Source organism: Gavia stellata, chromosome 21 (genome assembly GCF_030936135.1).
Source record: "Gavia stellata isolate bGavSte3 chromosome 21, bGavSte3.hap2, whole genome shotgun sequence".
Lineage (NCBI taxonomy): Eukaryota > Metazoa > Chordata > Aves > Gaviiformes > Gaviidae > Gavia > Gavia stellata.
This window is the reverse complement of record NC_082614.1, coordinates 6,912,922-6,939,439: the sequence shown is the minus strand read 5'-3', so window position 1 is coordinate 6,939,439 and position 26,518 is coordinate 6,912,922. Positions and strand designations below refer to the sequence as shown.

General features: G+C 36.7%; 1 protein-coding gene across 1 annotated transcript in view; it reads right to left on the bottom strand.

Annotated features, from left to right (window-relative positions):
• Positions 1 to 2,981: 2,981 nt before the first annotated feature.
• The window catches only part of MAPK1 (mitogen-activated protein kinase 1), a 37,706-nt gene continuing 14,169 nt past the window's right edge, over positions 2,982 to 26,518 (bottom strand). Inside the window, exons 2-9 of the mRNA XM_059827940.1 lie at positions 23,056 to 23,238; positions 21,136 to 21,325; positions 15,096 to 15,212; positions 13,165 to 13,279; positions 12,452 to 12,583; positions 10,189 to 10,298; positions 9,357 to 9,484; positions 2,982 to 6,927 (exon numbers count right to left, since the gene is read on the bottom strand). Coding sequence (XP_059683923.1) covers positions 9,368 to 9,484; positions 10,189 to 10,298; positions 12,452 to 12,583; positions 13,165 to 13,279; positions 15,096 to 15,212; positions 21,136 to 21,325; positions 23,056 to 23,238 — 964 coding nt within the window. The 3' untranslated portion in view covers positions 2,982 to 6,927; positions 9,357 to 9,367. The remainder of the gene's footprint in view (positions 6,928 to 9,356; positions 9,485 to 10,188; positions 10,299 to 12,451; positions 12,584 to 13,164; positions 13,280 to 15,095; positions 15,213 to 21,135; positions 21,326 to 23,055; positions 23,239 to 26,518) is intronic.

Here is a 26,518-nt window from a genome sequence, read left to right as displayed (position 1 = left end):
ACGAAGAAAAGCGTCACTGGAAGACAGTAACTCAACAAGATCAAAGGTCAGCCCAGTCCAAGCAGCAATGGAAGGAGACATGGAGCAGCAGCATTTCAGTCAACAGCTAATACAGTTGAGTATCGCACAAACTCATGGAAAGACTCATGAGAGAAATTAAAGTATTTTTTTAACTCCGTATTTTTAGATGAGAAAATCCTGCAAACCCAACATGCTGTCAAGGTATTTCTTGCTCTTTTCTGGGAAATCAGAAATAGAATACTTTAGGGCTCCTTTTTTCAGCCTTCATGTACAAACATAAGCTACCTCTGTACCAAGTAAAATGAAAAGCTAGAAGGATCACACATTTCTCTGCCACGCTAATTAGATGGAAAAAGAATGAACTTAAGGAGAATGGGCTCTGTGTGTGTATGTGTTGAGAGGAAGATGAGAGGTAATTTTGGGGAAGTAGCAGGATGCTTTCAGTATTCACAAGGTATTTTAGTCAAAAAGAGAGAAGTTTGAACCAGGGACTGTTGGACTTCAGGCAGAAGTTCCAAACAGCAACAAAGAAACCCAGTGGAATGGGGTTTCATGCCACATCTTAGCCAAATGCATTGTTCCTCTCTGTTCCTCACATCTATTTTTATATTGCCTTCCCAGAAATCCACATACAGTTACCAGATCACATGCTGTGCTTCCAACAGGAAGAGTCTCAGGAGACCTTCCAGCATTCTTGCTTACCTCTTCACTGGATTTACATCAGTTTAACTAACTGGATCAATAATCTGTTGTTTATCATCAGAAAGCTCACAAATCCTATAGAAGACTCTTGGAACAACTGGGACATGTTTAGACTCACTTTGAATAGGAAGACAAAAAGAAAAGTAAATTGTCAATAGCAAGATGTACTAAAAAATCAGGCAGGGGTCTGGAAAACAACCTGATGGAAAGTCGTCAGTGTGAGTAATTTATAAAGGGGAACAATAGAGGGGTTACAAAACAATTCTTGTACCTGACTTTCAAGATTAGCCTTCACATGAATACCGCATGTGCGGCGCCACATTTCTGACAGGGGATATGAACACTGGCTACCTCTAGCACCTCGCAGAGCAACAGGATGCTGTTTTGCACTCACCAAAGCCACCTTTGGAACCAGAGTTCAAGCTTTAGAACTCTTCCAAAGCTAGCTGCAGAGTTTCAGGTGTGGTGAAAAGACACATCAGAGCAAGACATGCATCAAGAGACATGGCATGTATTGATGCAATAAAGTTTCTAAGTCTTCCACATGCCTCAAGTGGTTTTTCTTATTTTTTTAAGCTTCTCAGGTGTTATGTATATGTAATTTAACAGAAAGAATAACTGAAAATGAAGTGTGCCCAACAAGGAAGCTGGCATCTTTGGTCTGCAGAGAAAGTCCTGGGGCCAGAGCTCTACAAAGCTTGATGCCATCAAACCAACACTAGTATCTCTTCCAATAAACAGGGCTTGTACTTGGAAGCAGTTCTTCCCAAGCCTTCATGAGCATTTGAGTGCACCGCCTCTCCAGTGCACCCAGAGGGCTCTCAAATGGAACAGGCCAGCCCACACAAACCGCAAGCCCACACCCAGACCCACACGCCCATCTCTACAGTCTGACTCCAGCAGTTTAAGACTGCCTGTTATACTTGAAGCTTACAGATAGAAAGGATCAGTGTCCAATTCTGGTGAAATACAGGAAATATGCATGATACTTCAAACTAACTGTACTTAAACAAGGATTACAAGAGTGTTAAGTCAATCAGTAGCTTGTCAAAACCTCCACTGAGACCAGCTATAGTGCAGTTACACACTGAAGTAACGCACTGGAGTACATGCTATTGTGAATACAGCATTCTGCTGGAGGAAACAAAGAAAGCGAGAGGCAGCTACAGTCAATGAAAAAGTAAGAACACACATAAACCTATCTATGGCAAAAATGTAATTCTGTAATATTCTGGGGAAAAAATTACATACTCTGCTGTGAAAACCAGAGGGGACAGAGGTGAATTTTGACAGGCCAATTCTCAGAGTTGTTACAGACCTGTCAGTTACAGCTAAGCTCTCTTTAGTTTCAGGTCTCATTGTCTATGTTTTCATATTAACTAGAGAAGTTTCTAGCTGCCATTATCCAACTATACCTTTTAAGAGTTTAGTTCTTTGGCACAGTCTGATTTTAGGCTAAAAAAAAAAAAGAAGTAATGAAAAGTAATTAAAAGCCCATTACAGTGATGTAAGCTTACTTGTGTTGCTCCCAGAAATCACCCATTTCAAACCCTTGGCCTGAGAAGAACCTTGTTGTAGTAAAATGAAAACATTTGGTCTCTACGGATTGCTGAAGTAATTATTTTCAAGATTTCGTGAGAACAGTGTGATAGCTAGATGAATATCAATATAAGGAATGTCAAAAAAGCCTGTGGATCATCAGATACCCTGGAATCTATTCACATTACTCTGCTCAACAGTTCAAAATACCGATGATTTCATGACTTTCTTGCACCAAAGATAAACCATTTCTGCCTGTCTATAAAGAAACTTCACCTGTCGTTTTTTGGATGGCTTCCCTAATTCAATTTCAAGCTGATATAGTCATACAGTGGAACAAACACACTTGAGTATTTACAAATATTAAATGTAGGCTACTCACTACTGCAATGTTCAAGTGACAGTCATTTTTTAGATAAGCTAATGTAATACACAGCAGTGTATTTACTGTTTATAAAACAGCAGTTCATTTTAAAGCAAAATTCCAGTCATTCTATATACGCACAGTACTATGCTGATTTGGTAATACAGGGACACAATTTAATGATTTTCTTTGCATTTGTTTTTACAAGATTCAGATGCCAAAAACAGAACAGAACATTAAGTTACTGGATTTAAAAAAGAAAAATCACATACGTTTACAACATCAAAAGAATAAGACGAAATATAAACCTTTTCTACTTACAATTGATCTATACAGATTAACCAAATCACAAATCTGTCACAATATAAACGTTTAATTGTTACAATGAATAAGAACATACAGAAAATGATTTTTTTTTTTAATAAAATCTTCCTTTGCTTTTTTATTTTAAACTTACCATTAACTAAATTAGCTATGCAGGACTTGTGGGGTACATGGCTAAGAAGGCACCAACAGTACAAAGCAAAGACAAAGCAGTTTGAGTATTTTAAGAGTGCTCTACACTGATACAACACAAGAAAAGGCAACAAGAGTAAGTAAACCAGCTGCAACCTTTAGAAATTTGTTCTAGATTTACAAAGGTAGTCCAACTTTTACATTTCCTCCAATGTTTCACTTAGTTTGATCACAGCACATGCTACAAAAACCACTGTAAGCTTCACTTTACTAATGTGCACTTTTCACTAATTTAGTGTCTTGATTTCAATTGTTAACTAAACCATTTTGAACCACAAATGTATTTAAAACTTAGTAAAAGGATTGTTTGGACTTTTTTGTTTAAACCACTGCATTTACAAAAATATTTCCCCTAAAATCTGGGATTGCTTGAAGACATTGCTGTACAAATATAAAAGTACTATGCAAGGGACCAAATTAATGAGTATATGGTGTGTATGTATAGACCTATATTTATACCATATCACTGTGCTGTAACAACACAATAAATTTATCAATAACCAAGGACTATATAAACTACACTAACAGAAGCAAATATATATTAATAAAGTTTAAATCTATAGTACAGTTGCTCAGCAAACAACTGGGACATGGTATAAATATATTGTAGCATATTACAGTGGGCAGCAACAACCAGTTTTTCTCATTCTGTAAGGAAAACCACGCTCAACTCCTGGGTTTCATTTGGCCACTGCTGAGTTATGTCATCCCTGCTACTCCTGAAAGCTCCTAGTGCACCACACTGCTCAGCCCGTGTAGCGTGGTGTTCACTTCAAGTTTGATAGAATGTGTGGTATTGATGAGGAAGAGTCTGGCGGCAGTCAGGACAGCAGAATAAGATGCTGATTTGCCAAACCATCCATGTGAATTCTATGTTTGCATATTTTTCTTCAGCTGTTAAGGTTGGAATGTTTTTGACAGTGAACTGTTTACAATCCTTATTCCCAAAACACCTTTACCATGAAATATGCATGTTACTTCGATTAAGAGTTGCTGTTCTCCGCTATAAAATATAAAAACTACATAAAGAAAAAAAAAATCAATGTAAAATGATGAAATAACTGACCTAACACAGCGTTGTTATAGGCACATTCTTTTAAACTATTTTCAAAATCTGACAAAAAAAAAAAAATCATGCTTCTGCATTTGACGCATCAGCAAATTCAACCCAACAATGTTTATGGAATTCAGTAAAAGACTGATGAATGTGGTTACTGATACTGATGGATCCCAACTGGATTCAGCAAGAATAGCTACGGAAGAAAGCCCGAAAGCACCAGATGTTAGGTAAAGCCAACCCTTGGCCTCTCATTCTGAGAGACAGAATGCAAGGGTAAGTCTACACCTCCCCAAAAATCCCAAATTAAAGAAAGTATTAAAAAAAGAATTGGGAGAGAGAAGGATGAAGTAAGCTGCCAAAGTTCTTCCTTAATAAATTAAAATTGAGGTGTTACAAACTAATTTCAGTAACAGTCATCTTTCCAACCATGCCAACAATGATTCCCGTAGTAATGATGATGATACAAGTAGCAGAGATTCTAGAAATATTTCAACTTTTCAAAACTGAGTGAGAAAAGCATTTTGGTAAAGATGTGTAGAAATGTCAAGAAAAATTTCTACACTAGTATCAACAGTCAAGTGCATATTTCTATAGAAATGTTTTTAGCATAGGTTCCATACCACAATCCAACGATCACTTGTGCAGTGTCCTGACAATGCTCCTAATACGTTCCCCGCAACAGAGATTTATGTACCACAGGAACTTCCTAATAGAAAATACCCTTTAATGACAAACCCTTGCTTATTAAAAATCAGTTTTGGCAGACTAACACTTAAACTATAGGAAAAAGAAAATTTTGAAATGGAATCTTGTAAGCACCCTTATCTATTGAAGTCTAAGTTAATGGCTTTCTAGATTTCTTTGAAGAGCAGACTAAATGGTATGAGGAAGCCTGGAATTATTAACCAGCAAGCATCCCTATATACTACAGTAGCAATTGAACCTGATTTCCATTCGAACACATTACCCAAGAGGAAACCAAAAACTAATTCTTAATGTTAATGTGAAGATATAAGATTTAAATTTATTTCCAGGAATTACAAGTGCATTTTGTTCATATTAGCAAGCAGTCTTTATACAATCCATTCTTCACTGCTGCCAAAATAAAATGAGAAGAAGACAGCAGAGATATGAAAAGCTAAAAATAGAACTATTTTTCCTAAGTTATTTGTTGAACAGCATTTCAGTTGAACACAACTCAGAGGTAACAATAGATTATTTTTTTTTCTCAATCATAGGCATGTGGCACTTAGACAATCATCTTTGCACAGAAAGCTTTAACAGTCATGCGAGGGCACAGTAATTATTTTAAACAAGGCAAATTTCTCACCACAGAGAGCAGTGGGGAAAGAAAAGGAGGCACTGCACTGGAACATAACACCTAGTAAACTCCACATTATACAATTTCAGTAACAAATACTTGAAAAGATCATTAAAAGGTATACAATTTTAAACATTATTTAGTGCTAGCTTTGTTTGGTTGTCCTAACTCAGCATTATCAGAAAAGTTTGATAGTACTTGACAACAGAACAGTACTTCATGTCACGAGCTCATGGAGGCTTGATTACAAATCACCATAGTGTAGGTTGCAAGAAATGAACTTGAGATGCTGACATGCTGTAGGAGCAAAAGTAAAATCAAACTTTCTCATTTAAAGATGCAGTGTTCCTCTCTGCAAGAATTCTGAATGTCAGTGATTAGATTCAAATGTAAAAACTATCAATCCTCATTTGAAGCATTTCATTGGTATGCAGGATGTAGACTGAGTTTATTAACATCATATTTTGGTTTCTCGCTTGCCACCACATATGGATGCCTTCTACAGAGAAAAGCATTCACCGTTAGGTCATCATGCCATTATGTTCTTTGTTAATCTTCCACCACACGGTGAGTAAATATAAGTTGGCGAGCTGCCACTCATTCTCTTTGCACAAGTCTTATAAACACTACTACACAGTATGAACTTTGGAAGTACTATGCCTGCAACATGGTTAAACTTTAAACGATCTCTTTTAGAAAAGGCAGGGAGAAAAAGGTACAAATTTTGTCAATACACAGAAAAAATGTTTCTTAGATGAATTCAATTAAGTTGGGTTCCTATGTAGCTCTTACGCTGTATAGAATACCTGTATGTACAGCACAGGACACCCAAACAAGTGCATAAGCAAGATTAACATGAACACGACTTATGCTGTAATCCATAGCATAATGGTATAAATTCCACTGGATGCTAACCATTTCTATTTAAAAAGGAAGTGCAAAAAAAATCTGGGATGTCACTGACTTAAAGTGCCCTGAATAGTAGCTTTTCTAAAAAAAATGCCAGCGACTTCAGTAAAGTCAGAAAAACATAGTTCATGGTGTAAACTTCTTACAGGTTAATGAATTATCTTCTTGGATATTGATCCGGGAGTGAAAGGAACCACTGCATCTTTCAAACCAGAAAGCAAGCAGTTAAAATACGGCCAGCAGTAGGTGCACTTACAGTACAGTACTGCAACAGGTCAACAATGGGCATTACGCATAGGAGTGTCAATTACAATTCTTCAGGCTGAAAAGATTCATTGAAAGCATGAAAAGCCAAAACTACCAGGAACTGCCCTCCTGAATGGCTCAAAGGAGTTAGTGGATAAGCTGAGAGAGGCCACAAGACATGACCAACAATAAAGAACTGGGAAGAGGAACAGCAACGTTTGAGCATGCCCAGTCCTTTAAGTCCTTGTCCTACAAAAAAGAGCAGAGACGTATTTCAGTGAAGAAAGTTTTAACATTGCCTTTTAAAACAAGCATACTTTTCTATTTCTATGCTTTATGTACACTATGTTTACCATGAGTCAGAGACAGCAGTACCAATATATGTTAAAAAAAAAAAAAGTCAGAGACAGTGGGCATCAGCACGTTACATTTTAAGTTAAAATTTTAAATCTTCAAAAATATTAGGAAGATTAATCTTAAATAATGAATGAAGTACATTATTTGGTCATCTGAAGAATCTGTTATTTTCTCATTGCTTCTCAATTCCAAAAACTACAGCCAAGGGACAAGTTTTGAATCTCAAGACGTAACACACTGAGAAGAGCTAGCTGATAAAGTACAGGGAGGGACTGTAGGGGGAGCAGAAATGCACAGGAAGAGACCATTACTGTCTGTTTTAAGCCAACTCCTGGGGATTGGCCCTCACTAGGATGTCAGCTACTTATATTTAAACTGTTGTGATGTGGAATAGCTAATAATTCTAATGACAAATTACCAGCATATCATTATCAAGCTAAGTACAATATTTAAATTTCAGTATCATGTCAGCCAAATCAACTCTTTGTAGTAGCATTTAAAGGTAACATTTTTAGCAAACCAGAAGTTTCCGTTACCACCGGATCACTGATCCCTTTATCCCTGATCCCTTTATCCCTTAATCCCTAATACAACCTAGGTAAGTATGGTCTGGGCAAAGAGGCAAGCAGGACAGATCATAAACTACAATTTACCACAATGTTAGCTACTTGCTCTCACTTCCTTGATACTACAGCTTGTTAGTAACAGGTTTCATCTTACTCCTAAAAATTTATGTCATTTTATTCCAGAATGTGTACATGTACTGCTAGAGTCTCTTCTACAGAATTAGCTGTAGAAAACACAGACGGGAAATAAGCACCACGCATGTTACTGTGTCCCAGGTCTAATTCTATTGGCAATGCCCAGCTAACAATAAGAGCCAGATGTGTAAACCTCAGATTTACCTAACTTTTAATTATTAAAATAGTTTCAAATTTTAGCTAGGAAGCTTAAATAAACAAAATACATTATTTCTAAAGATCAAAACTACTTCATTTGTGAACGTCTATACATTTGAATATTCAAGCCAGTGGCAACAGAAGTTACCATATTTAAATAAAAACTGTATTTTCAAAAGTTTCCTCCACTTTTTTTTTTTTTCCTTTCATGGATTTCTTGCAGTGAGGAAGTTCACTCGCTCAAAACTTAACATTTCTGCTGGAACCGCCAACAAAAAACGGTGACTGTAGAACGCTGCAGTTGATGGGGAATAGCACAGAAATTACTTTTAAGACCATAAAACAGGTAACCTAGATTAAGCTGTCTTCTTTTGTGCGTTTTTCTTTTCCAGTCACAAAACTTTGATACTCCAAACTCCAAGTTTCATATGACTAGATACAAGGAAGAAATTTTTTATGATGAGGGTGGTGAAACACTGGCACAGGTTGCCCAGAGAGGTGGTAGATGCCCCATCCTTGGAAACATTCAAGTCAGTTTGGACGGGGCTCTGAGCAACCTGATCATGTTGCAGATGTCCCTGCTCATTGCAGAGGGGTTGGACTAGATGACCTTTAAAGGTCCCTTCCAACCCAAACCCTTCTGTGATTCTATGATTCTAAGTATTACAAAAATTATTTAAGTCGGTATTTGACCAATTTTGTATGAAACTACTGAGACTTGCAAGCCTCATAGTATATGGAGACCAGTTAAGTTCATTGGTTTTTAAAAAAAAAAAAAGGCAGAGACAGTGAATATGTAAGTACATTACATTTTAAATTAAAATTTTAGTTCTTAAAGATTAGGAAGATTAATCATAACTAATTTACTAATATTTACATACCTATTCTTACTTACTCACACTATTGCAGAGGTACTTAAAACTGAAGTTAAATCATACTCAAGCTCTGTGGGGTTTTTATTCCCTTTAAAATAATTTAAGAGATTTCTCCTCTGTACATTATATTTAAGGAAGATTTTTTTTTAAAAAGCATTTGAAGCCATACAACAAAATAGTCTGTAATATATGAAGAACACTGTCCCTTAACATTTTTTAATAAAATTTGCATTTCATAGTATTACCATAGCTTTTATTCTGAGAAGCACTATTTAAATGTAATTCTTACTCCTTAAATGTAACCTAAAAGCTAGGTAAACATCTCAGACAATTGCCTGGATTCCCTGTAGACCTTCAATGTTGTAGGCAGAACTAAAGTTTCTTCAGGAACAGAATAAGACTGAGGTCAAATGAATAACCATAAAGCTACCCTTTCACAGCTAGTTATCATACCAATAGAAAAGGTAAGGTCTTCATTTCACTAGTAGTAACAAAGTTCCAAAATTCTTCCCCCTGCCCAAGTGGTTTCGTACTGCTGTGACTTTACCTATGCACAATTTAAGATCGATATCCTGGCTGGAATCTAGCAGTTTCCTCAAAAATCAGTTCTTTCAGCTTTTCCTTCGGCAAGTCATCCAACTCCATATCAAACTTGAAGGGTGCTTCAGCTACAGGCTTAATAATATAAAGAAACATTATTACTTTTTTTAATATTACTGTTCTGCTGAATTTCATGTAGTCCTTGTACAGGGAAAAAATCTGAAAAGGCACTTCACAAAAATATCTAATACTGTGCAGTCTTCAAGGAAGAACTCATTCTATTAGTCCTTTGTGTGCTTTATATATTAGTTTACCAAATTTTAAATCAAACCACAGTAAGTAGCTGCTCAAGTCTAAACCACAAGTTAAAATATTTGTTAAAGGTTCATAACTTAACATCTACCTGAAGAAAAATTATCTGAAACATTTGTATTTCTCGGAATAAACATACCTGTCCCTTAAGAAAAACTAGTTTATTTCCACCTCCCCTACTTCTTCACCAAACGTAATCTGAAATCTCATTAGAACTGTATACTAAACTACAGCGAGTTCAGATTTGGGGGGTTTAAATGCATAATCTGATGGCAAACTCAGTTATTCTCCTCCTTTATCTCAGACATTATGAAACAAGACCATAGTAAGCTGAGAAGTTCCATTTTCAGGAGAGTACCCCTTAGCATCTCTTTATTATGTTGTGCCTCCAACATGCTGCACTAGAACAAGAAATACGAAGTTTTGGTAAATTGATGCAATACAGTAGAAACACTGTCCTTAAACTAATGAGGAAAATAACCTGTTGCATCATTTAAAAAAACTGTACATTTTAACAATGTCTTTACCTCATCACTTGGATCATAATACTGCTCCAGATATGGGTGGGCTAAAGCTTGCTCAACTTCAATCCGCTTATGAGGATTAAAGGTCAGCATTTTATCCAACAAATCAAGTGCTAAGAGGGAAAAAAGTGAGCAAAAGTTTAATACACACTCCTAAGTACAAAAGTGTTATAAACACTGATATTACATAGAAAACACAAGCTACCCTAAGTTCTGTGCTAATTTCAATTTACAGCTGGAATTCCCCAGCTGTAGTAGCAGTAACAGCAGCAGCAGATTGCTTCCTGTGATTTGGGCAGAGGCTCTTCGCCTGCCCATCTTACCTGCGTTCCTCAGTTACAGTTTCTTTGGCACCATCTGGTCTAATGGAGGTGTACCCTTTGAACGGCTCTTCAGCCTCAGAATGAATGTTGAGGGAAGAAATGCATAGAACACTATGGTACAATCTGTTTTTAACTACAGTGGAAATTTAATAGATCAGGCTTTTTCTTAACTCAAATACCAAGACAGAGCTTTTCTGAAGTGAGTAAGTAATCAAGAACATGTACTTATTCTGAAAAGAAAACTTGGCTGTTCACTGACGAAAATGTCATCCAGAATGTCATTAGGCGTTCTAGATCATCACAGTGAACTATTCTAGCATAACTAGCAGCCCAGAAGATACTCTCCAGCTAAGATGCAAATATATTCAAATTCATGAGATTCAGGCAAAATCTATTGAAGACAAAAGAATCCATAGAAAACCTGAAGATCCAGTAAGACAGAGAGTGAGGTCTGATGAAATTCTGGACAAATGTTACAAGTCAGAGTTACTGCAATTGTTCAGCTACTTTGATTGTAACATTTTCCTTTTCTTGGAAAAGGAAACTGAATGATTACAGTAGCAAGAAGCCCAAAGGTATCTGCAGCATCCTAAATTCTATTCCATTTCTTCTCTTCTCCTCACCACATCATTTATGACACAGAACTTACATAGAGGCTTCTCACTGCAGTAAAGTAGCTGTAGCTTTGCATCAGGATGAGATGCATACCAAGCATTGCAGAAGAGACAGACCTTACCACTACATTCAATGGCAGCTTGAAAAAGCTGCAAACTTGCACAGCAACTAACATTAAATATTTTGATGCAGTTTTTTCAACACTGGAAACTCACATGCTCACTCCATGCTAAAGCATGTCCTGCACAATGTTTTTTACTGGAATGATTGACAAATGGCTTTTTGAAAGACTGCTCTGTCAAAACTGCTCTGGAGATCTAGATGAAAAGGTGTCGCAGAAGTCATGCAAACTGCGTGTTCCTCTAGCAGCTAAGCGTATCAGCATCGCTACAATTTGAGCTGTCAGAAGCCCACGGTAAAAATCCTCATGCTGATGAGCACTATTATAAAAGCAGAATAAATCACTGCTGTTTCTCTGAATGATAAGGATAATCAGCTCTACACAGTTCCACCTGCAGAAATCATCTTGTACATGGTAGTTCAGTACCTGATCATATTCACTAAGAGTAAATTATCATATCAGTTTAAAAAAAAGTAACTTATGAATTGTGTCAGAGCAGCTAAATGAGCACTGTATTGTGAATACAACCCCCCTTAAACTGTATGAAGTAGAATTTAAAAGGCAAGTTAATAACTATCTAGCAAAACAAAATCATTTTTACCCTTTACTAAAGACTTGTTAAGAAAGGCAACAGTTATTACATTCCTTGCTTTCATAACTTTTGCTCCACTTATAACCAATCTTAATCCATTAAATTTTAACCATTCATGCTGCTGAAGGACCCATGCTTTGATTGATATTATTCTGTTTGATCTAGAACTGACATGCAGTCTGCACAAACTACACTGAGTTCAGCAATAAGCAGCTATCTCGTATCCAATTTTAGAAACAGAGTTCAAGATTTGTTTCATGCCTATATCAAAATCCAATGCCTATGTTCAGTACTTCTGTAATATATCGTGCTATCAAAGACAATAACAAGAGTTAGGATTTATGTTTTACATGTAAGTTAAAGATCAAACACCACAGTACGTAATCTTAGAGTTACTAAAATTGCTTTAAAAAGCTAAGCTAGTATGAGGGTTTCATGCTGGTTTATGATTTTATATTAGATTTATTCTGCTGTTTTAAGGGACCTAGATGTTCTATTTCCAATATAGATAAAGATAAATTCTCAGGGCGGTTTTAAAAATCCCATCCTGCCATTACTTTTGGTACTCATTTCCATTTCTGAAGATCTGAGACAATATAATAGAGCATAAAATACCTTTGGGGTCAGCATTTGGAAACAGCCTGTTCCATGGTACCTTATTTTTGTGTGGTAGGGAAAGCAAGTAGTTTCTGGCCTTTAAATTTATTATACAATTCAAATCTTCTTGGGAAGGGGATCCAAGTATACCTAAAAAAAATAAATACAAACAGTACTGCATTCTGTGAAAAGCACATTAAAACGGTTATATCACATTTGCTAAAACTCAGTACTAAAACTGCTCGGAAGAAGATTTCAGTCTAACTGTTTTAAGCGTACAGAATACATCAGAATTTTTTTAGAAACCTTTACTAAAAAAATTTAAGTTATTTTTTCTTGTAAAAAACCAAATGCATTTGCATTTTCTAATGATCAGTAATCTATTTAAAAGATCCAATTAAGTGGCGTAACGATAGAAATTTTTAAAAAAATTTCACCTGGACCTAATATTATATTTGAGCTTTTTTAATTTTTTTTTATTTTATTTTAAAAACATCTCTGCTGATGTAGTAAATAAATTGGTAAGTATCCTCTGATTACCCCCAAATCAATGATTTCTTGTAGAAATCACTGCAGAACTAACTACAGGGAACAGATGATACACCTACAGATCCATATGTTCTACACTGACCAACAAGAGAAAGAAATGAGTGACCAAGACCAGTTTAGTTGATACAAAAGATGGAGAGAGACAGATGAATGTGGAAATGCTACTTTTATGTAAAGCTTACCAAGGATATGGTTAAGTTGGTCAAGGTAGTGTTTTCCTGGAAAGATAGGTCTGTTGGAGAGCATCTCTGCCAGAATACAGCCCACTGACCAGATGTCAATAGACTTGGTGTAACCCTGCAAGTAAAGTGGAAACACATTTTTGTCAAAGAAATTTTTGCATAATGGCAGCAACATGTTACTTTAGTAAACTTTGAAAGTGCACGCAAACTTTTTTTTTTTACATGAGTCATGCTTGTTCATGCTGTTTGATTTTTTTCTGTACAAAACAAAATAATTAAGAATTGTATATCAAAACACTATTTTGAAGGGGTAGCAAGAACTGAGGTATGCAAGATACGCTTTTCCAAAAGGATTCTCTAAGTTCAGCTAAACATATTACCTACTGCAAATTTTTGAGACTCCCTAATTTTATAGCAAATTTACACTAACAAATTTTGGAAACAAGCTGTTCTTCTTAATTCCATAGCTCCTAACAGTATGCTAAACACATGTGAATAAAAGCCATCCTTCTTCCTAATAGGATCTAAATACCACACAAGTAAGAAGCCTTCAGCATCAAAGGGGTGAAAGGGCAAAACGGATTGCTGGTTAGCTGATTTGTAAAACACAACAGGTAAGTAAGTAGTAAAGATGATGTGAGAAGGCCAACAACAGTAAATGGGATAGAAGAAGAATGGAAGAAATGGCCATATTTGCATGCGTATGGATAACCCCATGTTATCCATAAGAAAAGGTGTTTATTCAGAAGCACACTCGTTACACTAGTGCCTGGGTAACACAGGGGCAAGTTCACCTCAAGAACCCCCGGCCCCTTAAGCTCCCTTGCCTTATTCTCCCATAGCCTGCTGCCCACTACTCCCCCTCCCATTAGCAGGGAGCTTCCAACAAAAGCTAGTAACTTTGTTGAATCCACAGCCACCTCAGCACCCGCTTCTCAGGACATGATCGCTTGGCCAGTTGTTTTCAAGGCACTGTAATTCTGAAAGGAATCAGGCTACAGGCCAGGAAAACTGTAAGCTGACCACCTCTTAAGAAAGACACAAAATATTTTCTTGTAAAAGCTGGTGATAAATGTATGTGGATATCCAGAAATAAGGTTAAGTTGCCCTATGTTTATGGCCTCAATGCGAGTTTAAAATACAAGAAGCTGGGAAAAAAAACCCTCAATGGGTCAGATGACTGTTTTATAGAAGCACATCAGACACACTATTGCCACAACAAATCAAACCCAACAGCCAGTGAATCCTACACAAACAACGAAGTCTCTGCGGAACATAAAATACAGACACAGACATCACATAGGTATTTTGCAAACAAGCATATGGCTGTAGAAACTAATGCAAAGGTTATGAAGGATGCCCATTGCTCACACCATACAGGGACTGGATACACCTTAAAACAGCCACAGAACAACACAAGAATAATTCCCAGTATAAAAAAACCCAAAGGGATGAATTCATTAAGACTATGGGAATGCAATTAAGATTGACACACAACAAAGATCACACGCCTTCAGAATCAGATTCACCCTCATTACACATTCTAAACCGAAATCAAGATGTCAAGATAATACTAAGGCAAGACTTGCAAGCCTCGATGAAGACAGTAGTAAAATGCTCTCATTGCTAGTACTTCTGTCCTGCTCTGTGGAAGAGCATTTGATGGAAAGAAGTCTCACGATTGGCAAGGCACTGGACACATAGGAGCTAATGCACATGTTTACTCAGTTGTTGTATCCAGTAATAGTATCTGGAATCACAGATTTATTGCAAGCCAGTAGCTATACTGCAAATCCATTACCACATTTCCTCAAGACTATGCGTGCGTTCTGATCCTAAAAACACAGAAGGGGCAGGGGGGAAACAAAACTGGTACTCACAAGTGAATAACCAGCAACAGAAACACCACAGCAGTGCACTATGGCTCTTACCTTAGAATTTAGCATGATTTCAGGAGCCCTGTACCAACGTGTGGCCACATATTCTGTCAAGAATCCTGTGTGATCATGATCTGGATCTGCAACACGAGCCAGGCCAAAGTCACAAATCTGGTTTTAAAGAAATAAAAAAAAAAGACATTAGACATACAATACTACAACATTACTAACTCACCATTCCCCAACCCATGATGTAACACCTACAAATACAGGGATGGTAACCTGTATTTTTTAGAAACAAATTATTGCACAAAAGTGAAGAAAAACATTTTGGATGCAAGTACAAAGAGTATCCAATTAGGCCATGCAGGGGCCAGGAAGAATAAACGTTTTGGGGAAAAAAAGATGTTCCTGGTGCACAATTTATGTTCCACTTCCTTAACAACTTCTCTGCCAGATAGGTGGCAAGATATAGTGCTCCAACCTGTTACTAGAAATTTACCAGAAAATGAAAAAAGAAAGAGATTAAGATTTCCAGAAAACAAAATTACCAGCACATTTGTAGCAAAGTTCAAGACCCCTTTTTACAAAAGCTACCATCATAACTGCATCTTGGCAGGAGAAACATCCTATCCAATCATGAGATAACGGTAGACTGGAGAGATTATAGGTTGCTGAAGGAAGCATGAGCTTAAAAGAAAAAAAACCAAGAAAATATTTCTCAACCATGTATCAGGAAAATAGTTTATCTAACCATGAAAAGAAAAATAAACTCTCATCTAGACTAGTGAGTTCAGCAAAAAGGAAAAAGTGATTTGGTAAGGAGGCTCCATGGCTTTCAGAGCTATTTAGTGTCCTCTCTCCAGAGAGAAATGAAGAAAACTGAAAATGTGAAGAAAGACAGTCTTCTAGAGTACAGCAGCTGTTCCTTTCTTACCTTCCAAAAGGTAAATGGCAAGCTTGTGGAGTGGCACATTAGACACATTCATATGTTTTTGCTACCACCAAACAAATAGCAGTTTATGATAACGATCAATTTCCACACGAAGTGCATTTGCATGAAAGAATACATACTCGCAGAAAAACAAGGCATCAATTGTAGGAGTAGCAAACAGGGAGTTCCTCTGACACATAGGTTTTATAATAGTTTAGTCTTTCATAGTTAATTGTGTACAATGATTAAATTAAAAATGTGAAGTAATAACAAATTGTAGTCAATAAAGACTGTAATGGATAATCCTACCAAAAATGCAAAAACCTCATTGTACCCTGGTAACCTACTCCTTTATTTTCCTGGAGGGACAGCCTGTGAAACAATTGATAGATCAGTTAAGGAAGAAGTGATTCAGCCGACTAAAAGCTACATCTGAAAGACAAGATTCAGCAGATGACTGTTAAACAGAGGGACTGAAGAAAAGGAAATGATGAAATTCATAAGCCAGGCTGCATGGGATGACTCCTCTGACTTTAGCTACATATTAAAAAAACCCAAACCCTGAATCCTTAGAAAACAAAATCAAAAAGAACCCTTTTAAGCATGTCAAGGTTTTCCCAGGCTATGGAAAGAGAGCAGCTGCCTTGTGTGCAATTAGCAGCTTACATAAAGCGAATCAATGCAAATAATCAGAAGAATCTCCTGTAAAGACAGAGGCGAAGAAACTGTAGAGAACAGCTTTGTGGACTTCAGAAAATAATTATGCAGGCAGACAAAATTGTTGCAAGCTCTTCCTCCTAACCTCATAAAAAAGCTAGATAAGACTATAGGCAAGGAGACTTGTGCAGAATTATAGTATTACACATAAGCAAAGTGCTATGATTTGTTATTAGGAAGACAAAATAAAAAAGACACTCTCTGGTCCACAGTGAGGAGAAAGAACTGAATTAAAGAAGGTGTCTGTGAACCTCTCAACTCAAGTAGAAAAATGCACATGGGATGGAAAGGACGATTAATGACAAAGAGAGCTCATTAAAATGACAAAAAGCCCCTGCTGACTGGAGCAGAAACAGGTTAAGTGAAAAATAAGAAACACCATTACTGAGAAAGGCGTCAAGGTTGAAGCTGCAAGAAAGAGGCTTTTGGCTGTCAGCAGTGTTTTCACCAGCTGCAGAGCTGACCAGGAGCATTAGCAGGGCAGAATAAAAGAGAAGCTGGAGAGGCCAGCATTCTGCCTGAAGTCCCGGGTGCAAGGGACGAAGCACAGAGACTGACTGTACCCTGGTGAGGGCAGACCGTTCTTGCCCTGTGGCAACAGAACACATTTTAAAAAGCAGCTACCCTATTTAGAGGGGGGGAAAAAAAATATTCCAAGTCCACTATGTCTGTTCAAAAAATAATTGGTAAAAGTCAAAGCACCAGAAGAAGGTAGGCTTCTCAGTCAGAACTAAAACAAAAGAAGAAAGAATCTGTGAGAGCAACATAATGACAGGCAAAATTTTCTTGGCATTTTGACTAAGTCATAACAGAGAATGAAAAACTGCACAATGAAAGACCCAGGTATGTCAGTCAGTGCTTCATGCCTTGGAGAGACAGAACAGATGCTGCCAAGAGAGAAGGAATAACTTCCCCACTAAATAAATAAATAAAATGCCAGGATCCTATTTATATATTTAGCTTCCACTTCTTGAAAACAATGTTATTGTAATCAGTATCAGGTATGCTTGTCTTTTTTTTTTTTTTTTTTTAAACAGAGATGGCTTAAAATTGGATGAAGCTATCAAGCAGATGGGAAGATTTATGAGGATCATGTACATATGACCATTTACTAAGCAAATGAAATGACATCCAACAGTGCTACTAATACACTGAAACATCTGAAGTTGTAGCATTGAGTAGTCTCTGTGTGTGTATGTATATATTTGTATAAAAGGAAAAGAAGAGGCTTCCATTAAGTTCAGTTGTTAATGATGTGATGGTAGTTGAAACAGTTGCGGCTCTAAAGTAATTGGTAAAATCCTGAAACAAACAATAACTTGCAGTTTTCCTCAAAAAAAACCCTCTCTCATCACCCTCCTTTCAAGCCTATCGAAGTATCTAACAATTCTTGGATATTTAATACTTCGAAGTATTCACTATGTAGATAGAAAAGCACAACTTAAAAAATAATATTGATATAGTGTGTTAATGTTTTAACCAAGTCAAAGAAGTAGATTCTCAGCTACAGTAAACTGGTACACTGAAGACACTGCAACATACTAGTTGAGAATCTGTTTAAAATAACTTTGACCTCATTTTCTGAAATATTAACGCCACTGGCCTAGGAAAATTATATGGTCATGACCGTTTTTATCTAACTTAATTCATTTACAAAATTGCAAAACAGGTCAAATTGTTGGATGCAGGTAATCATGAAAGCATGTGAAAATATTTCTAAAAATGTTAGCTACTGTTTTAGAATATATTCCAGCCTGTAGCATGTCAGTATACATTAATCCCGTTCAAGGGAAAGATACCAGGCTGCAGAAGAGCAGACTAGTATCTTTATTACCCAGGACTCTCACTGGAGAGAGACTCCAAGGTAGTAGTTTTCATGGACTCTCAAATCTAATCTTTCACTGAAAATATATCACAAAAGACAGTAGTTAAGTCAATTGATGTACTTTCACAAACTTTCATTCACTATGTGGTAATTCATACTTAAGGTCTCACTGAAGTCTGTAGCATAGCCTAAGGAAACAAACAGCTTTAGGTTCTGCATTTCTGCCCTGAGCCTTTCAGCTGCTTAGGACAAGCTATAGACAAAATTTGTAGACAAATAGTGTCAACAGAGACTCATACATTTCTTTCCTGGAAATGGAATCTATGATCCAGAAGTCATGATCATATTTAAGGGAGAAGAAAGAAGGAGCTCTTGTTACAACCTGTAGGACTCTGAGCTCCAGAAGAGATCAACAGCTCTCTCTCATAACACCATTAAAGAAGGAAGCTAACAGCATTACCACTGAAGATAAATAAACTTTCTTCCAAAAGTGTGATTTTAAGTTGTTCACTTTCACATATGCTGTGTCTTGAGTTTATGTACAATAATCAACTTTGTAAGCACACACATGTACACAGCTGACACACAGACTTACAGAACGGCCCTAAAAGAAACAAGTTAGTACAATTTCAGCATTTATCAGGCAAGGCCTAGCATGTTCTACTTTTCTCTCCAATTCTGTTGTTTAAACTTTAGGTGTGGTATTAATACAACACCGGAGCTTCCTTTAGGTTATGAAAAAGCATAGTCTATATGACAGAGACTACCATATTCTGCATGAGAAAGCATGTATTGCAGTGGCATGCTGATTTTAAAATCTTATAAAGAAATTGGAACAGTACCCACTAAGGTCATATTGTGTTATTTTGCCATACAGTGAGCTTACCTTCTTTTTCATGACCACCTTACTTGTGTTAAAACGTTGCCTTTTATTATTTTATTGTCTTTAATTGCACATAACACAGAGCTACACTCAAACTGTTCTTTCCTGCTGCTATCGCATAGTCGTCGTAGACTTTACTCCATTTCTTTCACGAAGGGGTTAATGCCTTGAAGGGATCTGATGTAATAACAGCTGCTGAAATCCCATAGCAGGAGTCAGAGGTGACCAGTCCAGCAGTACCGTGCATTAGGAAAAGCTGACAAGTAGCAGTGGGAATGTGAAGCAAACTGATCGTGTAGCCAGTATTTAGAATGGACCAGCATATGAACAGCAAGGACTTTTCTTGGAATTGTGACAAACTTGTACGGCCAGCAGCTGGTTTACATTTTGAAGAGGGTATTTTTGTTTTGTTTTGGTTTTTTCTTTTTTTTTTTTAAATGAGAAAGCTAGAGCTACTATAAAAAACGAAGTGTAATTAGGTGCACCACAGTATACAACAAACACAGTTGTACCACATCAGATCAAAGTAATGTAAACTCCGTAATCTCACTCCATCAGTGGCCAACACCAAATACATAATGTAAAGTGTAAAAGGGAACATACTCTACTGCTTCTCTACTAGTCTCTCTCATCTTCCATGGATTTGCCACCATGGGACTCTAAACCAGAGGTAGCATTCAATAGCTTTTTCTTCGACTAACTTGCTTGGGTTTTTTTTAAGTCACATTATCTGTAATATCTACAGTGTTCTGTGGTACCAAATTCCACAGCTTAACAATGCTGCCAGTTAACTACTATGTCCTTTCACTCTCAGCATGCCACCTGCTCCTTTCATTCCCTCCTCCACCTTTTTAATAGGTAAAGACAGTGAACAACTGTTCTCTCTTCACCCTCCCTATGCCACTAACAATTTTATCAAATTCTATTGTATTCTTTCTTTTCCTCAAGCAGTATCTTCCAGCAGAGAAGACCTAGGCTAAATAGTTCTTCCTGATATGGAGAGAAGTACTTTGAAGTCCTGGTCTCCTCATTTTAAAAGGATATCATAGGGAGAAGTGCGATAACTACGATCACACGGAACTGGAGACTCAAAACCAACAGAAAGTTATAGAACGACATGTTTTCTGTTTTATTCTTTATTTCTGTTCTAATTCTTCACACTTGGTTTGCTTTACTGAATGCCACTAAGCATTGAGCTGACATTTTCCAAGAATCATAACAGCTCTAAGATCATTCTTCTGTAGTATTAACTAGTACAGAGCCCATCACTGGAAATGTAAATTAGGAACGTTCTCTCTCCAAGTAATTGCTGTGCATTTAACCAGCACTGACTTTCACATGCCATTTTAATTGGCCACTAATATGAAGTCCTTTTCCAACACTGAACAATTAACAGTCTAAACACAGAGAAACCAAGACTTGGAATATACACCATTTGAGTTTACGTTCTAGGTAAACACAATTCTGCTTCAGATAAAGTGTTTTCACCTAGCTTTCAAAGAGGCTGTTTCAAAGTCAGCCTCCAGATGGAAACAGTGATGCACCCATTAAAACAGTGTAACAGTGAGTTCTTAGTCACTCTAATCTTAATAATTATTTTATCAAAACCAATAATGTTTTAGCAATCTTTCCAGGATAAAAATCACACTAATCCCCCATAACAAAACCACATTCATGGTTAGAGCGGGTAGTATAAAGACCGTGGTAGCAAAATTTTTAAGAAAATTCAACTAACCTTGAGATCACAAGTGGTATTAAGCAGCAAATTTGAAGGTTTGAGATCACGATGAAGCACATTGGCTGAATGGATATATTTTAACCCTCTCAGAATCTGGTAAAGGAAATAACAAATGTGGTCGTTGCTGAGGTGTTGAGTCTTTAAGAGCTTGTAAAGATCTGTCTCCATAAGATCTTGCACAATGTATCTGTCAGGCATCGGATGTAAGGCAGCAAAACAAACACGGTGTCATGTCAGATATCAACATACATTACCAGACGAAACTTCCATAACAATTTTTGTCTCTTTTTGTCTATTTAATAACAATTATGAAACTATGTAGTTGCTTCTTGCTTTACAAGTTTTGAATCAAATCAATCCTGTTACATGATGCAGCCCTTTACAGAACTAAGAGGCGTCAGCACATGGCCCTCCCAAATTAATCAACACAAATCTCTATTTCTTTATATTAGAGCCTGATTTTTATTGGCATCTTAATATGATCAGATTCCTATCCTGCTTGCCAAGAAATAAAACCTGTTTTTTAGTTTAATGAATAATAAGCTTCCGAGATACTTGCTTCCAGTTGCACAAAAGCATGAAGGTAGAAGATCTGATCATTTCTGATCAGTCTTCTCTGCCACCTCTCCACTTCAAAAATTCAGCTGTTGCTCTCCTTTACTATATATTTATTACGCTACATTGAAAACAATAGTCCTTTGCTTACCAAAATTAAATCCCAATATATTCAGTCAGATTTTTTTTTTTTTAAGACTGACATGAACATGAAGAAAAGGGATTTTTTTTTTCCTGCTTTGGCAGGAATGAGTTAAGTAAAATTTTCTTCTCCCTTAATTTAATTAAGCTCCCTTAATTCAAATAAACAAACCCTTGGGGTGTAGTTCCATGATCACTTTTCACTGAAATAGGATTTTGTGAAAACACACTACTATTGCATTCCCGTTAGGTGTTCCCATCCTCTCTTCTGGGTGTTCAGACTGGATCACACAACTAGGACATCTTTTTACAGGCAGCACGCACTTATATAAGTCAAAATGGCCACAGAGACGCAACCTCAGAACCCCATGTAAGCCTGATTGAACTCAAATAATATATTGATAATTTCTGAAGTGAAAACATTTGACCTAAATTCAATTCAATTTCCACCTGCATGCACTTACGCCTTTTCTTGGGCAGACATCTGCAAAGACCTGCAAAGCCAATAGGAACCAATGCATGCAGATTTGGGGAAACTAAGCTGGCTGACTCTAACCCAGGCCTTGTATCTCAGATAGAGTCTCCCAGCTAAGACTACTTCATACGTCAGATATCCGCATGAAGTCATATCTACACAAAGCCAAGTTTCCCATGAATGAACAATTAGTATAACAAAAAGGCCAGATTTGCATATATTAATCAAGTGTGTTTACCTGCCCACGTGCAGTTTCAGACCTTTCACATATGCAAAAAGCACTGCAAACCTGGGGGTTTTGATTTATTTTAATTTTTTTCCCCCCAAGATGTATCCATTCTATTCTTTAAGAAAATTTTAGATGATTATAGCAGAGTCTGGCCATTTTATTTTCTCCTCAAAGCAATCAGTTCTAACAACACCTCTATTAAGAGCAAATACAGTTTTAGGATTAAGTAACTAAACTAAATCATCTCTACAATGTTGAGTTCTTTGCCTTGGAAGATATAAATTAACATTTATTTTCCTGAAAAAGAACAAACAAAACTAGTGTTCACCTACTTATCAAATCTATGTATCTATAAACCTACCAAACACTATGAACTTCCCTTTCAATTTACAATAACAGAAGCCAACTTTTATTAAAATTTAGTAAGGAAGAGGATGAAAAGGAAGAAATAATCAAAACAGAGAAGGCGACAACCATCACTAACTACACAAAATAATTTAAAACTTTGAAAGGATACACGTCTTTCATTTGTTCAATAGTCGGAGCTCTGATAATATCATTTATTCCAATAATATTCTCATGCCTGAAGCGCAGTAGGATCTTAATCTCTCTCAGAGTTCTCTGGCAGTACGTCTGATGCTCAAAAGGACTGATTTTCTTTATAGCAACTCGAACTTTGTTGACGTTATCATAGGCAGAACTAGAAGAGAATCAATAACATTAGTTATAAGGAATGTCAAATTCATTCAATTCAGAAAGCAAGAATGCGAATTCAACTGAATATAGGGGCGGTGCATTTATTTTACTTTTTTTTTTAATCAAATTAAGAGATGCAACAGCGGCAAATATCTTTTAGTTGGATGAACAGACAAAATACTGTTCTACTATCACCAGCCTACTTGGGTATCTACAAGTCACTAGCTTTCCCAACTGACTTAGAGTCTGCTGATTCTCAGATACCTGAACAAAGAAAATGAGTACTCATCTTCTTTATCAGCCTGTGGAACAAACAAGTTTGAGTCTTTCTCTATATGCTGTCATCAAGAAGTTTGAGAGAAAAAGTTCATCTTGATTTAACCCATTCACTTTGGGGCACAGAAAAGCCTTCAGAAATCATCTTTCAAGCAGCAGAATTCCACATCCTACGTGTAACTCCTGCAAGCAATTCCAATTGACACAACCTTTTAGTCCTCCATCAAGCTACACTGTCGGCACCTCCATGAAGAATGGACATGGAAGAACAAAAGGGATGGAGAATTTCTGAAAACACCTTCCCAAGTTCAATTCCAAAGATAACAGAGTTTGAGAAGAGAAAGAATGTATCAGACTATACACATGAAGCGAAAGGAAGCAGCAGTACAACGAGGTAATACGTTGATTGTGACCTGTATCAACGAACACACTGGCTGCTATATTTACAGTGCTGTGGTTTCAGAAGTTCAGAACAGCATTCCTAGCTATCCCAATAAAGCAGTCTCAGTATTTCTGTTCAAAATGCCTATGAATTTATGAAGAATATCACAGCCTGAGCCGAGTAAAAAGGCTCAGTAAAACATACACCATTTTCTAAATTTGGACTCAGGTTATTATTTAGTAAAAATGTCATGAATCCTTACAAATTTTAGGATGTTTTCTATCGTCTTGCTTATATGAATGACAAAGCATGTCATTATAATAATTTGTCTTTGTATTAAAAGTATATGGTAATTTAATTACTTAGAATTTAAATGTGTGTATATGATTCTTGTTCCTTTCAAATTTCTTTTTGCGCACTACTGCATTGTTTGGAAATTAAAAAAAAAAATCCATTTAAACATTTCTGTTAGCCTCAACTATTTCATATAAAAATATAAACATACTAGCCAAGCAGGCATTACGTTCCACCAAATTTCTATAATCAAGTCTCAGAACATTCTTTGAAACTCTCTTAATAGGCCTTACTCTGCTGAGAAGTCCAGGTATCTGGTGATCAGGTAAGGCAGAATGAAATATGAAAATCCAATTAGAAAAGGAGACCTAAAAGGAATTCAAATGCCTGGCCACGTCAAGGTTCTTCTACCACTAAGCAGATTTATGGTGCAACAAGGTGTTTTGAGACAGTACTGTTACCACTGTATGCAGAAGTGTTTAACATTTCTCACTTTCATTATTAAAAATGACACAGAATTTGTGCCGCCAGTAAGATCTTCATACAGCTCATGAATATGCAGTGACATCCTTTTTGTGTCATTTTTCTGCAAAATCACTTTGACCTATGTGCATCCGTAACTCTGCCCTATAAACACAGACAGACTGCATGATTTATTTGCCTCTAGAAACATTGAACTCAAATGCTCCACAGGGTGCTTTGAAATTCCACACGGTAAGCAAGTATTCATTACAACTGTTGCTATTACATATGTATAGATAACACATTAGCAGTTCATAAGTCCCAAAATAGATAATAACAAAGTGCTGTAAGTGGAACTTGGCATACACAGTCTTCAAGAGCACTTCGTCTACAGTATTTTTCTTAGTTGATCAGTTAATCACCTGCAGTGTTTACAATATACCAGTAAGGTAAGTCACAAGCAGAAAACAAAACTAGAAATAATTCTGAAGCATGAACAACCTGTATTTGGGCAAGAAATGAAAGAATCCCATGGACCATTTTATCGTTACAAACAAACCTCCTACCTCCTTTTTTGTATGGACTTAAGCACATTTTTTTCTCCCACAATGCAGAATCTTACTTCCTTGCAAAGTACTGGACACCAGCAGCTATGCAGAGCAGAAAAAGGCAAGATGCCAATATTTACTAATTGATGCTGCTCAAATAAAAGCTCCTCATCTCTTACAATATTTGATAAATCTCTAAGTTATTGCTTCTCAAGCAAAGGTTGGTTATTGATGAAAAATATGCATCTTCCCTCGCAGAGATTCAATGACCTTGAATCCATCAATTAAATATACCAAGACTTCATCTCTTCTAGCTGTTTCACTTCCAGCTCTTGAAGCATTTTCTTAGCAAAAGGTTTATGCTGTTATTTAAAAAATGATGGGTAATTTTGCCTTCAGATGGTTCAACTATAAAACAGATGATTTAAAACAGTGTGGAAAAAAAGCTGACTATTTGCAGTAAAGATGCAATCAATTTCCTCTCCAGTGTACATTCTGCATACAGTCATCTTTCTGTTCGTATCAGAGGATCTCACCACACCAATGTAGCTAAGCATGCACTGCTGTTACCACTGCAAAGCCTCAGCTAAGGAGAGCAAAACCGAAATACTACCTACTTGAAACATTAAAAGGGACACTGGATTTATTTCTGTTGTCACACTTTCTGAAATATGAGTTTTTCTGTAACTTGATTAAACATGCAAAAGATTATCTCAATTCCTATGAGCAAGAAGCTAATCATACAACTAGTTAGGTACACTTGCTTATACATAGTATTTTAAATATAATGCATAATACAGATACACAGAGACTCTATTATAAAGCTCACACCATTTCACATTCTCAGAGTCACAGCCCTCAAAGCAAATACAGCTTTGCGTAAACTCTGTGACCCTTTAAAAAACAGTGCTTCTTCAATTTGACACGTGCTATAGAAACCTGCAAAAGCTACATATTAGACTGAACTTCAGTAGAACTGAAGAGTCATGTGTTCTCTCATGCACATCGGCTACAATCAGACACCTATTTGGCCTATGAAACCATATAGCAGTATCTATTTCACTACCTAGGAAACACCATAAACTAACAAAATCAGGTCCTTTATAGGTCAGACCGAACCATTTCCCAAAGCTTTCCCTGTTCCTCACAATCTCCATCCAACCAGTACCTGCCATCAACACCAGATGGTTACCCACTACTCTCCAGAACTCTGGTGAAGAAATATGCTGCTCACACGGTGTCCACAAATGAACAACTATAAAAAGTGCAAATCCAAACCCTCAATGCATTAACTCGCTGCAGTTAATATAACAGCTTACTTA